This window comes from Bos javanicus, chromosome 18, assembly GCF_032452875.1.
Source record: "Bos javanicus breed banteng chromosome 18, ARS-OSU_banteng_1.0, whole genome shotgun sequence".
NCBI classification, from domain to species: Eukaryota; Metazoa; Chordata; class Mammalia; order Artiodactyla; family Bovidae; genus Bos; species Bos javanicus.
In genome coordinates, this window is record NC_083885.1 from 61,594,932 (window position 1) to 61,609,502 (window position 14,571).

At 43.5% G+C, this 14,571-nt stretch overlaps 1 protein-coding gene across 1 annotated transcript; it reads left to right on the forward strand.

Annotated features, from left to right (window-relative positions):
- Positions 1-942: 942 nt before the first annotated feature.
- LOC133229885 (cationic amino acid transporter 3-like) lies at positions 943-9,656 on the forward strand. The gene is made up of 11 exons (XM_061386643.1): positions 943-1,342; positions 1,915-2,073; positions 2,875-3,052; positions 3,279-3,391; positions 3,569-3,791; positions 3,960-4,099; positions 4,202-4,304; positions 8,314-8,501; positions 8,702-8,868; positions 9,141-9,249; positions 9,415-9,656. Exons 1-11 carry the CDS (start codon positions 973-975, stop codon positions 9,534-9,536), a joined length of 1,872 nt encoding a protein of 623 aa, XP_061242627.1. The 5' UTR covers positions 943-972; the 3' UTR covers positions 9,537-9,656.
- Positions 9,657-14,571: the final 4,915 nt, after the last annotated feature.

A 14,571-nucleotide genomic window follows, 5' to 3' on the forward strand; every position in this document is an offset into this window, starting at 1 on the left:
TTCCCAACCCAGGGACTGAACCAAGGTCCCCGGCATTGCAGGCAGATTGTTATGTATGAGAGCCCCATAAAAACTTGAGGCTCAAGAGAGTCAAGCAATGGAGGCTTATATGGTATCATGAGTTCAACAGAACAAGGGAAGAATCTGGGGCTTCAAAGGGGAGGAAGACAGCTCAAAGGAAGATGGGAAGAGCAAACGCTTGGTGAACAAATGTTTGCCACTCCAAGCAGGGGAGACCTTCTGAGATTAAAAAGTTCTCTCTGGTAATAGCTCTCTTCCTGGCTTAGGTCCCCTAATCCAACTATTTTGAGCAGTTAAGAGAGAGGCAAGGAGCTTCTCCAGAGTCTGCTGGGTCTTAACTGCCTTCAGCTCAAAACAGTCTACCTGCCAAAGGGGTACATTTGGGGAGATAGAATCCACTCCATCTCACTTTCCTTCAAGCAACCTTTCCAGTAATTTTGAATCATATTAAAAGATGTATTTACGTTTAAGGAACCAAAGCTCTGAGACAGAGAACTTGATCAATGTGTCCTTTTACCACCTGCTCCCCATCACTCCATTGCTCCATGGAATTGGACTCCCAGGATCAAGGGCAGATGGGACTTTTTTTTTTATTGAAGTAGTGTTGTTTAAAACCTCTTCCCTGATAGCTCAGTTGGTAAAGAATCCACCTGCAATGTGGGAAACCCTGAGTTGATTCCTGGTTTGGGAAGATTCACTGGAGAAGGGATAGGCTAAATTTCTGCTGTACAAATTCAGTGATACATATGTGTGTGTATATATATATATATATATATATATATATATACATACACATTCTTTTTCATCTTCTTTTCCATCCTGGTTTATCACAGAATATTGAATAGTTTCCTGGGCTACACAGTTAGGACCTTGTTGTTTAAGATGGACATTCTTAATGACTTTGTGTCTTGCATTCCTCAGCAGATCGTAGCCTCCTCAACTCCATCAAGGATGCTGCGTCAATATGTTCACCAACTTGGTCAGAAGCTGGTCCACAGGCGGCCACTGGAGCCCATAGAGGAGTCTGAGAGTCCCGTTGCTCATCTAAACACGCTGGACCTGGTGGGCTTCGGTGTGGCCAGCACCTTGGGAGCAAGTGTGTACATCGTGGCTGGTGCAGTGGCCAAATACATAGCTGGACCAGCAACCATCATCTCCCTCTTGGTGGCTGCCCTGTCTTGTGTGGTGTGTGGGCTCTGCTATGCGGAGTTATGGGCCCAGGTACCATGCTCTGGTTCTGTGTATCTCTACAGCTATGTCACAATGGGACAACTGTGTGCCTTCATCATTGGCTGGAACCTCATCCTGTATTTAGTCATTGGTGAGATGATGGAGTGGGGGAAAGTGTGGGCCTTAAGATCAGGAAGCAAGGTGGAAGGAGGGTTGGGGTCTTCTCTCATTCACAAACACTTTGTTATCTACCTTGTTGAGGAGGAGGATACCATTGGCAGGAAAACCCCACAACTTCATTGTACTCAGCTCTATTCTGTTTCCTTAAATGATGATCCAGGAAACCGGAAGGAAAGGGGACTGTAGGGAGTGGGTGAGAGGGAGGCATGGCCCACAGGCTCATCCATTCACCATATTGAAGTTTTTGGTCAGCTATTGTCTTCGTGGGATTTTCCTTTACCACGTGATTTAAAAATTTCAGCTCTCATCTCCCAGCCTCCCTAGTCCCACTTCTCTGTGTTCTTCTCTTGCATAACATTGATCTCCTCCTAATTATACCAAATAGTGAGACCTATTTTGTGAGTTATCTGGGTCTGCTCTTCCCACCCCAGGAGGAGAAACTCTTTGAGATTAGGTACTTTGTCTTTCTTTCATAATATATCCCATGGCACATAGTCAAGAATAAATTTGTGCTTGTTAATGAATATTCTTCTGCCTCTGCAGGCACTGCCAGTTTGTCCAAAGTGTGGAGCATCACCTTTGACAGCCTGATCGGAAACCACATCTCTCAGGCATTAGAGGGGACTTTCTCTCCGTATATGCCCTCTTTCCTGGCCACATTCCCAGACTTTGTCGCTCTGGCCCTGTTGCTTGTGATGATTGGTGAGAAGGGGACAGAGACAGGATGAGAAGAGTGGGGTGTGGAGCAGGAGCTGGGGAGGGAAAGACTTGGGTGCAGAATGAGGGGGGTTAAGACTGGAAGGAAAGGTGACAGGAGGGGAGGACACACACTGCTGTTTTTTATCCTTGGCACCACTGACAAATTGGGCTGGATCATTCTTAGTATGGGGGGCTGTCCTATGCATTGTAAGGTTTTTAAAACATCAGTGTTGGGTGTGGAGTAGCAAACATTCCCAGCCTTTACTCACTAGACACCACTGATGCCTTTCCTGCCCCCAAACTGTGACACCCAGAAAGTCTCCAGACAGTGCCAGCTGGTTGGGAAACAAAATTACCCCCGCTGAGAATCATTGACTTAGACCAACAAGCTTCTTCCTCCGTACTGAGATCAAAGATTGCTTTGTTTTTCAACTGAAAGGAAGTCCTCATAGCATAAAATTAATACTTTTATTATTATCTCCCAGCTTCATTTAGATATATATCACATACAGCACTGTATAAGTGTAAGTTATACAACCTGATTATTTCATAGACATGTATTGTGAGATACGAAATCAATCATCTGAAAGTGTACAATTCAGTGGCACTTAGAACATTCACCATGTTGTGCAACCATTGCCTCCATCTACTTCCAAACATGTTCATCTCCCCAAAAGAAAGACTGCTGAGCAGTCAGTGTCCTCGCCGCAGTCTGCAACTTCCCACCTCTGGGAACCATTAGTCTCCTTTCTCTTTCTATGGATTTATTTATTTTGAGTGTTTCATATTCCATCTATCCCATAGGAGTAATGCTTCTGGGCTCTTATGCATCACCCCTGGTCATCAAAGTGTTCACAGGCATCAACATTTTTGTTCCAATCTTCACAATCATCTCTGGCTTCATTAAGGGAGATCTGCACAACTGGGAACTCACAGAACAGGACTATAGACTGAACACATCTGGATCCAGTGATATCTATAGGTTAGGAGGCTATGACCCTTGGCCAGAGAAATTCTTTTGAAGGGGAGGAGGGGGCAGTGCAGAGCTGGGAATATGATAGGGACTAGAGAGATCTGGGCTGGTGAATCCACATGATCAGATGTTGGGGGTGCTGGAGCCCAGGACTTGTGGTATGAAGGGAGGAATCCAGTAGAGATGGCTGAGCACACCCCACCCATGTTCTTCCTCATTCCTTCTCTCACCATAGCTTGGGCCCTCTGGGTTCTGGAGGGTTTGTGCCCTTTGGCTTTGATGGGATTCTCCAAGGAGCAGCCCTATGCTTCTACTCATTTGTTGGTTTCGATGGCATTGTCATGAAAGGTAACATGGTTATTGTGGATCCCATCAGGGGCTTGGGCACAGTTTCAGCTGCCTTGGGAACAGGGGTTGGCAGATGGTTAACCTGCTTTGGAAGATGCAAGAGGAAAGGGGATTTTTTCTTCTTTTTGCCTTCACACCAGTGTGTTTTCCTGACCCAGTACTTCCACATGCCTGCAGGGAGAGAAGCCCGAAATCCTCAGCGTTCCATCGCTTTGAGCATGGTGATCTCCATCTTCATCAGCTTTTTGGCATACTCTGGTGTCTCGGCGTCAATCACCCTCATGGTGCCCTACTACCAGATTCATCCTTACAGCCCCTTACCGCAGGCTTTTCTCCACGTTGAGTGGGACCCTGCCAGATATGTCATGGCTGTTGTCTTCTTGTGTGCTCTTTTATACAGGTCAGTGCCATGGTTTTCTCCCTGACTACTGTCAGATTCTCAGGCATCTGTCCATTGGTATGAGGGACAAGAGAGCAAGACACCCTACTCCATGTAGACAAGGGAGGAGATGCACTAGTCTATCCCTCTTCTCTATGTCCCCACACTTGTTTCTATTTTCTCTTCCAGCCTTCTGGGCACCATATTTTACATGTCGCAGTTGATCTGTGCAATGGCCAAGGATGGGCTCCTTTTCCGGGGCCTTGCCCAGATCCATCCCCGCACAGGCACCCCTGTTATGGCTGTAATGTCTTCTGGAATCCTCGCAGGTGAATAAATGAAACGCACCCCTTCTCCAATCAATTTCCTAACTTGGATATTTCTAGTGATTTCTCACCTACTTCTCCACCTTGTTTGTGCCTTCATTCTAGCCATGATGGCGTTACTCTTGGACCTCCAACATATTGTGGAACACATGTCAACTGGGATGATATTTGGTAACATCCTTGGTACTTTTTCTGTGCTTGTCCTCAGGTGAGGCTCCACTATACCTAAGCTGGGGGCCTTGGACCCATGGCGGTTGATGGGGAGGTGATTGTCTTCTGGTTTAACATTGCTTTCTATATATCCTGGTCTGCTTAAGGGAGGAAAGAGATGAATAGATTGTCTGATGTTGAGTTAGTAGTTCAGTTCAGTTCAGTCACTCAGTCGTGTCCGACTCTTTGCGACCCCATCGACTGCAGCATGCTATGCCTCTCTGTCCATCACTAACTCCCAGAGTTTACTCAAACATGTCCATTGAGTCGGTGATGCCATCCAACCACCTCATCTTCTGTCATCCCCTTTTCCTGCCTTCAGTCTTTCGCAGCATCAGGGTCTTTTCAAATGAGTCAGTCCTTCGCATCAGGTGGCCCAAGTATTGGATTTTCAGCTTCAGCATCAGTCCTTCCAAAGAATATTCAGGACTGATTTCCTTTAGGATGGACCTATTGGATCTCCTTGCTGTCCAAGGGACTCTCAAGAGTCCTCTACAACACCACAATTCAGAAGCATCAATTCTTCAACATTCAGCTTTCTTTATAGTCCAACTCTCACATCCATACATGACTACTGGAAAACCATAACTTTGACTAGACAGACCTTTGTTGGCAAAGTAATGTCTCTGTTTTCTAATATGCTGTCTAATTTGGTCATAACGTTTCTTCCAAGGAGCAAGCATCTTTTAATTTCATGACTGCAGTCACCATCTGCATTGATTTTGGAGCCCAAAAAAATAAGGTCTCTCACTGTTTCCATTGGTTTCCCCATTTATTTGCCACGAAGTGATGGGACCAGATGCCATGATCTTAGTTTTCTGAATGTTGACCTTTAAGCCAACTTTTTCACTTTCCTCTTTCACTTTCATCAAGAGGCTCTTTAGTTCTTCTTCACTTTCTGCCAAAAGAGTGGTGTCATCTGCATATCTGAGGTTATTGATATGTCTTCCAGCAATCTTGATTCCAGCTTGTGCTTCATCCAGTCCAGCATTTCTCATGATGTACTTTCCAGTAGTCACGTATGGATGTGAGAGTTGGACTGTAAAGAAAGCTGAGTGCCGAAGAATTGATGTTTTTGAACTGTGGTGTTGGAGAAGACTCTTGAGAGTCCCTTGGACTGCAAGAAGATCCAACCAGTCCATTCTGAAGGAGATCAGCCCTGGGATTTCTTTGGAAGGAATGATGCTAAAGCTGAAACTCCAGTACTTTGGCCACCTCATGCAAAGAGTTGACTCATTGGAAAAGACTCTGATGCTGGGAGGGATAGGGGGCAGGAGGAGAAGGGGACGACAGAGGATGAGATGGCTGGATGGCATCACTGATTCGATGGACGTGAGTCTGGGTGAACTCCAGGAGTTGGTGATGGACAGGGAGGCCTGGAGTGCTGTAATTCATGCCATCACAAAGAGTTGGACACGACTGAGTGACTGAACTGAACTCTACATACAAGTTAAATAAGCAGGGTGACAATATACAGCCTTGACGTACTCCTTTTCATATTTGGAACCAGTCTGTTGTTCCATGTCCAGTTCTAACTGTTGCTTCTTGACCTGCATACAGATTTCTCAGGAGGCAGGTCAGGAGATCTGGTATTCCCATCTCTAAGAATTTTCCACAATTTGTTGTGATCCACACAGTCAAAGGCTTTGGCATAGTCAATAAAGCAGAAATAGATGTTTTTCTGGAATTCTCTTGCTTTTTTGATGATCCAGTAGATGTTGGCAATTTGATCTCTGGTTCGTCTGCCTTTTCTAAAACCAGCTTGAATATCTGGAAGTTCATGGTTCACGTCCTATTGAAGCCTGGCTTGGAGAATTTTGAGCATTACTTTAGTAGCGTGCGAGATGAGTGCAAATGTGTGGCAGTTTGAGCACTCTTTGGCATTGCCTTTCTTTGGGATTGGAATGAAAACTGATCTTTTCCAGTCCTGTGGCCACTGCTGAGTTTTACAAATTTACTGGCATATTGAGTGCAGCACTTTCACAGCAACATCTTTTAGGATTTTAAATAGCTCAACTGGAATTCTGTCACCTCCACTAGTTTTGTTCATAGTGATGCTTCCTAAGGCCCATTTGACTTCACATTCCAGGATGTCTGGCTCTAGGTGAGTGATCACACCATCGTGGTTTTCTGGGTCATGAAAATGTTTCTGTATAGTTCTTCTGTGTATTTTGCCACCTATTCTTAATATCTTCTGCTTCTGTTAGGTCCACACCATTTTTGTCTTTATTGTGTCCATCTCTGCATTAAATGTGCCCTTGTTATATCTAATTTACTTGAAGAGATCTTTATATTTCCCATTCTATTGTTTTCCTCTATTTCTTTGCACTGATCATTGAAGAAATCTTTCTTATCTCTCCTTGCTATTCTTTGGAACTCTGTATTCAAATGGGTATATCTTTCCTTTTCTCCTTTGCCTTTCACTTCTCTTCTTTTCACAGCTATTTGCAAGGCCTCTTCAGACAACCATTTTGCCTTTTGCATTTCTTTTTCTTGGGATGGTCTTGATCCCTGCCTCCTGTACAATGTCATGAACCTCTGTCCATAGTTCTTCATGCACTCTATCAGATCTAATCCCTTGAATCTATTTCTCACTTCCACTGTATACTGGGATACGGTCATAAGGGATTTGATTTACGTCATAACTAAATGGTCTAGTGGTTTTCTCCACTTTCTTCAATTTCAGTCTGAATTTGGCAATAAGGAGTTCATGATCTGAGGCACAGTCAGCTCCTGGTCTTGTTTTTGCTGACTGTATAGAGCTTCTCCATCTTTGGCTGCAAAGAATATAATCAATCTGATTTCAGTGTTGATCATCTGGTGATGTTCATGTTTAGAGTCTTCTCTTGTGTTGTTGGAAAAGGGTGTTTGCTATGGCCAGTGTGTTCTCTTTGAAAAAACTCTATTAGCCTTTGCCCTGCTTCATTCTGTACTCCAAGGCCACATTTGCCTGTACTCCAGGTATTTCTTGAGTTCCTACTTTTGCATTCCAGTCCCCTATAATGAAAGGGACATCTTTTTTGGGGTATTAATTCTAGAAGATCTTGTAGATCTCCATAGAGCCATTCAGTTTCAGCTTCTTCAGCATTACTGGTCGGGCCATAGACTTGGATTACCGTGATATTGAATGGTTTGCCTAGAAACAGAGATCATTCTGTCGTTTTTGAGATACGTCCAAGTACTGCATTTCAGACTCATTGTTCAACTGTGATGGCTACTCCATTTCTCCTAAGGGATTTTTGCCCACAGTAGTAGAGATAATGGTCATCTGAGTTCAATTCACCCATTCCGGTCCATTTTAGTTCACTGATTTCTAAAATGTCAATGTTCACGCTTGTCATCTCCTGTTTGACCACTTCCAATTTGCCTTGATTTATGGACCTAACATTTCAGGTTCCTATGCAATATTGCTCTTTACAGCATTGGACTTCACTTCCAACACCATTCACATCCACAAGTGGATGTTGTTTTTGTTTTGGCTCCGTCCTTTCATTCTTTTTTTTTTTATAATTAATTTTATTTTATTTTTAAACTTTACATAATTGTATTAGTTTTGCCAAATATCAAAATGAATCCGCCACAGGTATACATGTGTTCCCCATCCTGAACCCTCCTCCCTCCTCCCTCCCCATACCATCCCTCTGGGTCGTCCCAGTGCACCAGCCCCAAGCATCCAGTATCGTGCATCGAACCTGGACTGGCATCTCATTTCATACATGATATTTTACATGTTTCCATGCCATTCTCCCAAATCTTCCCACCCTCTCCCTCTCCCACAGAGTCCATAAGACTGTTCTTTCTGGAGTTATTTCTCCACTGATCTTCGGTAGTGTATTGGGCACCTACCGACCTGGGGAGTTCATCTTTCAGTGTCCTATCTTTTTGCCTTTTCGTACTGTTCATGGGTTCTCAAGGCCACACTACTGAATTGGTTTGCCATTCCTTTCTCCAGTGGATCACGTTTTGTCAGAAGAGACTGTTATTATTGCCTTAATACCTCTATTCAGGTACCAGCCAGACCTGAATGAGAAAACAGAGGAGGAAGTTGAAATGGAGCCTGAAGTTGAAGAACATCTTTTGGACTCTGTACCTGTAGCCAGCACTTCAAGGATTCTAAAGAGTCTGTGGTTCCCTACCAGCACCATCCCCATCCAGAAATCTGGCCAGATTGTCTATGGATGTGCCTCCCTGCTTGGTGAGCAGTGGAATTTTTCTTTGGTCCCATTCTGAAATTGACAGGATGGGGTGGGATTCTGCCTTTGGCTGTTCAGGAGGAGTCATGGAGATATTATGGCCCTTCCTGATGTTGGTGGTTTCAGGGAGGGGTGTGACCCAAGGTCCTGACATCTTTGTCTTCTGGGTCCAGCCTCTTCTCCTCCACCTTGACCCTTGCAGTTCTCCTGCTGATAATCCTGAGTCTGATCCTGGCCCAGTGGCCCAGCCAGGTGTTCTCTGGAGACCCCGTGCTCACAACAGTGGCTGTGCTGCTGCTGCTGCTCACCACTGGGGTCACGGTCATCATCTGGAGGCAGCCCCAGGACCCTTCTCCTCTAATGTTCAGGGTAGGTGACCCTATGTGTCCAAAGTGTCTACCTTGGATAAATGAAGTCTGCATGCTTTGAGGTCTGAACATCCTCTGCTGGCCCGAGAAGAAGACAAGTTGCTAAAACAAACGGACCCTTCCATGATGCACACTCAGTGCTTTACATACACAATCTCAGTAGGCACTGAACATACAGCCTGAATTGCACTGAACTTGTCCTGCCCACATTGGGTAGGGTCTCCCTTTCAGACATCTGGAGTGTGTCCAGGGATAAACTGACTCTGCCCACAGGTCCCTGCTCTGCCTGTCCTCCCACTTGTGAGCATCTTTGTGAATGTTTACTTGATGATGCTGATGACCCCGAGGACTTGGACACAATTTGGCATCTGGAATGCCATTGGTAAGTGGTTTTCTGGGATAAAGAGGCTTATTGAGTGACCGAATCCAACCATCTTCCTACCACCTCCCTTAGACTGTGTCAAACACCATAATAGGAGGTCTATTGGGCATTTGTAAGTGAGGAGAGCACCTACTTTTTCTTCTCATAGTCTCATTTCCCTACTAGGATTTGTCATATACTTTGGATATGGGATCCGACACAGCCTGGAGGAGAACAATGATCAACAGCCACCAGCCTCCACTTCCCAGACTCTTGACAAAAACATCCCTGGTGCTGAGTCATCTTAACCACAGGAAGTAGATGCTGTATGGAATCCTTTCAGGCACTGGAGGATCTTCTGGTTCAAAGGACGCTGTGAGCCTCTATGGACTGTGAAGGTGGAGGCACTTAGAGCCTTGTATTTATTGTTCATGGACAAAGTGACTGTAACTTTGTATAACTTTTTTTTTTTAATTTTATTTTTAAACTTTACAATATTGCATTAGTTTTGCCAAATATTGAAAAGAATCCACCACAGGTATACCCGTGTTCCCCATCCTGAACCCTCCACCCTTCTCCCTCCCCTCCCCTCCCTCTGGGTCGTCCCAGTGCACCAGCCCCAAGCATCCAGTACCGTGCATCGAACCTGGACTGGCGACTCGTTTCATACATGATATTATACATGTTTCAATGCTATTTTCCCAAATCTCCCCATGCTCTCCCTCTCCCACAGAGTCCATAAGACTGATCTATACATCGGTGTCTCTTTTGCTGTCTCGTATACAGGGTTATTGTTTCCATCTTTCTAAATTCCATATATATGCGTTAGTATACTGTATTGGTGTTTTTCTTTCTGGCTTACTTCACTCTGTATGATAGGTTCCAGTTTCATCCACCTCATTAGAACTGATTCAAATGTATTCTTTTTAATGGCTGAGTAATACTCCATTGTGTATATGTACCACAGCTTTCTTATCCATTCATCTGCTGATGGGCATCTAGGTTGCTTCCATGTCCTGGCTATTATAAACAGTGCTGCGATGAACATTGGGGTACATGTGTCTCTTTCCCTTCTGGTTTCCTCAGTGTGTATGCCCAGCAGTGGGATTGCTGGATCATAAGGCAGTTCTATTTCCAGTTTTTTAAGGAATCTCCACACTGTTCTCCATAGTGGCTGTACTAGTTTGCATTCCCACCAACAGTGCAAGAGAGTTCCCTTCTCTCCACACCCTCTCCAGCATTTATTGCTTGTAGACTTATGGATTGCAGCCATTCTGACTGGTGTGAAATGGTACCTCATAGTGGTTTTGATTTGCATTTCTCTGATAATGAGTGATGTTGAGCATCTTTTCATGTGTTTGTTAGCCATCTGTATGTCTTCTTTGGAGAAATGTCTATTTAGTTCTTTGGCCCATTTTTTGATTGGGTCATTTATTTTTCTGGAGTTGAGCTGTAGGAGTTGCTTGTATATTTTTGAGATTAGTTGTTTGTCAGTTGCTTCATTTGCTATTACTTTCTCCCATTCTGAAGGCTGCCTTTTCACCTGGCTAATAGTTTCCTTTGTTGTGCAGAAGCTTTTAAGTTTAATTAGGTCCCATTTGTTTATTTTTGCTTTTATTTCCGATATTCTGGGAAGTGGGTCATAGAGGATCCTGCTGTGATGTATGCCGGAGAGTGTTTTGCCTATGTTCTCCTCTAGGAGTTTTATAGTTTCTGGTCTTACATTGAGATCTTTAATCCATTTTGAGTTTATTTTTGTGTATGGTGTTAGAAAGTGGTCTAGTTTCATTCTTTTACAAGTGGTTGACCAGTTTTCCCAGCACCACTTGTTAAAGAGGTTGTCTTTAATCCATTGTATATTCTTGCCTCCTTTGTCAAAGATAAGGTGTCCATAGGTGCGTGGGTTTATCTCTGGGCTTTCTATTTTGTTCCATTGATCAATATTTCTGCCTTTGTGCCAGTACCATACTGTCTTGATAACTGTGGCTTTGTAATAGAGCCTGAAGTCAGGCAGGTTGATTCCTCCAGTTCCTGTATAACTTTTAAATAAACTTTTTAAAGATTAGAAAAGTGCAGCAAGATGAATTTTCACAAAGAAATTACAAAGTAAGCAGCAACCAGAAGAAGAAATGAAACACTCAGCTGCACATAAGAAGCTCTTCCTCTTGCCTCTTTTCAGTGACTCCCACACCAGAGCCTCCCCATGGGAAAGAGACTCAGGTAACAATATATATGTCCACTATTGCACTTGAAATATTAGGACACAAATATATTGTGAGTAAAACGAAAAGAACAAACATATTGTGCAAACAGTAACACGAGAAAGCTAGCACAGCTACATTAATATCAGACAAAGTTGACTATAAGAAGAAGAGAGTAATAACAGATGGCGTGGATCATTTCATAATGATAAAGGTATATGCTCATTTGTACCTTTCCTGTGGCTTTATTGAGATATAGAGTCAATTGTGAAAATAATCATTTTTCTTGACTTTTCTGTCTCAGGCTTTTAGAGCTACACAGTAGAGTTGATTAGGAAAAATTCTTTTTTCAATCATTTTATTTATTTATGACTGTGCTAGGTCTTCATTGGTATGGGAGGGCTTTCTCTAGTTGCAGAGAGTGGGGGCTACTGTTTGTTGTGGGCCCTAGAACATGCAGATTTCAGTATTTGTGGCACACAAGCTTAGTTGCTCCACAGCACGTGGAATCTTCCTGGACCAGGAGTCAAACCCATGTCCTCTGCATTGGCAGGCAGATTCTTATACACTGAGCCACCTGGGAAGTCCAGGAAAAATTCCTAATTGGAAAAAACATTTGCATTGCCAGAGAAGGGTAGACAGGGTGGGAAGTAAGGGTTTGTTGATAAATGATTACAGCTGGGTGGAACTGAAAAATAGGAAGTGAAACTGAAAAGACAAGATTAAGTTGTTGCAAGACAGAATGCTCGATATTGAGATTATGAACACTGAAGACATTTGGTAATAATGAAGTAGAGGATTAATTGTGGGATTGAGCAACTGATATAGGGTGAAGGAGGGATGGAGGTCCAGAAACTAGCAGCAGGCTTCTCTTATAGCTCAGAGGTAAAGAATCCACCTGCCAATGCTGGAGACACAAATTCAATCCCTGGTCTGGGAAGATCCCACTTGCCTCAGGGTAACAGAGCGCATGGGCCACAACTACTGAGCCTGTGCTCTAGAACCTGGGAGCCATAACTCCTGAAGCCTGCATGCCCTGGAGTCTGCGCTCTGTAGCAGAAGAAACCATTGCAATGAGGAGCCTGTGCACCACAGCTAGAGAGGAGCCTCTGCTCATCACAACTACAGAAAAGCCCACGCAGCAACACAGACCCAGAACAGCCACTAATAAATAAATCAAATAATAATTTAAAAAAAGAAACTGAGTAGCAAGTTATTAGGTGAATTAAAACTAGATGCAACAGGGGACTTCCCCAGTGGTCCAGTGGTCAAGTCTCCGCCCTCCAATGCAGAAGACGTGAGTTTGATCCCTGGTCAGAGAGCTAAGATCCCATATGCTGGGGGGGTGACTGAGCCTGCCCACCACAGCTAGAGAGAAGCCTGACTGCTGTAGGGAGTCTTCATGCCACAATGAAGGACCCCAGGTGCCACACCTGAGACCCAGTGCAGCCAAATAAGAAAAATAGCAAGTATATTTTTTAAAATAAATGGAGGAGGTTGAACAGAAGTAGGAAAATCACCAAACTGAAAGTCATGATGAAATTAGAGGTGTAGGATCCAAGTAATGGAGACTGAAACTGTTGGTAAAACTTTGATGGAAGAGGTTGACCTCACCTGATTATCACTCTTCCCTTACTTCTAGGGGACAACTGGATATCCTGTGCTACTCCATGTGCTGTGATAGGCAAGACTCGATGAAAAGTTGAATCACAATGTAGTCAAGCCTCCAGATCAACCACCAGCTCGTAGTGGACAGGACGGATAGATTCACATTTCAAGTGAAAGCGCCATTAACTGAAACTGGAATGTGGATAATTCTCCAGGAAAGAAAATGGTGCATTTTCATAACTATTGAATGGCATGGGGAATTCCCTGGCGGCCTGGTCATTAGGGCTCCATGCTTCCACTGCAGGGATTACGGGTTCTGTCCCTTATGGGTGAACTAAGATCCCACAAGCTGCACAGCGCAACCAACAAAATAAAATAAGTTATATGACCCAAACTGGAGGTTCATTCATTAATCAAATACTATCACCTACACAAGCATACTTTGGAAATATCACTGGTTGGGTCCAGATGACCCAATAAAAATAATTGGCAATAAAAGGAGTCATATACAAATTTTTAGTTTCCCTGTGCATGTAAAAGTTATGTCATACTACACGCTACTCAGTGTGAAAGAGCATTCTGTAAAAAAAATAATGTACATACCTTGATTTAAAAATACTTTTCTAAAATGTGGTAAAAATAACTTCAGTGGCCACAAATTTTCAATTTATAAAAAGTACATTATCTTTGAAGTACAAAAAAGTAAGGTACAGGTGTACTTGTGAAAGTATCTGTACCTTATAAGATATGTATATATGTATAATTAACATGCACAAAATATTTATCTAAGATACTTTTGAACTGTGGTGTTGGAGAAGACTCTTGAGAGTCCCTTTAACTGCAAGGAGGTCCAAACAGTCCATCCTAAAGGAGATCAGTCCTGAGTGTTCATTGGAAGGACTGATGTTGAAGCTGAAACTCCAATACTTTGGCCACCTGATGCAAAGATCTAACTCATCTGAAAAGACCGTGATGCTGGGAAAGATTGAAAGCAGGAGGCGAAGGGGACGACAGAGGATGAGATGGTTGGATGGCATCACTGACTCAATGGACATGGGTTTGGGTGGACTCTGGGAGTTGGTGATGGACAGGGAGGCCTGGCGTGCTGTGGTTCATGGGGTCACAAAGAGTCAGACACAACTGAGTGACTGAACTGAACTGAACTGAAGATATATGTAATAAATATATATATATTTTTTTAATGTTCACTGTTTCTATGAAATTCGCTACATTTAGGGTGTCTTGTATTTTTATTTCTTAAGTCACTCACCACTTGGTCTCTGTATGTTCTCTGCAATCCAATCACCTTTCTTATCAGGACATTAGTCATACTGAGTTAGGACCCACCCTAGTGGTTTAATTACCTCTTTCAGACTCCCCATCACCAAACAGTTACATTCTGAGGTTCTGGGGGTAGGACTTCAACATATGACTTTGACATCAGAGAGATACATTCAAATCATAACACTTCGACACCATTTTCTTCCCAGCAACTGAAACAGTGCCTGGAATACAGAAAGTGTTCACTTATATC

Bases quoted from the DNA above. Each gene is read 5' to 3' on its own strand.
- LOC133229885 (XM_061386643.1), top strand. From the start codon at position 973: ATGCTGCGTCAATATGTTCACCAACTTGGTCAGAAGCTGGTCCACAGG. The intron at 2,074-2,874 runs GTGAGAAGGGGA...TCTATCCCATAG, and splicing joins CCTGTTGCTTGTGATGATTG to GAGTAATGCTTCTGGGCTCT. The intron at 4,100-4,201 runs GTGAATAAATGA...CCTTCATTCTAG, and splicing joins GTCTTCTGGAATCCTCGCAG to CCATGATGGCGTTACTCTTG.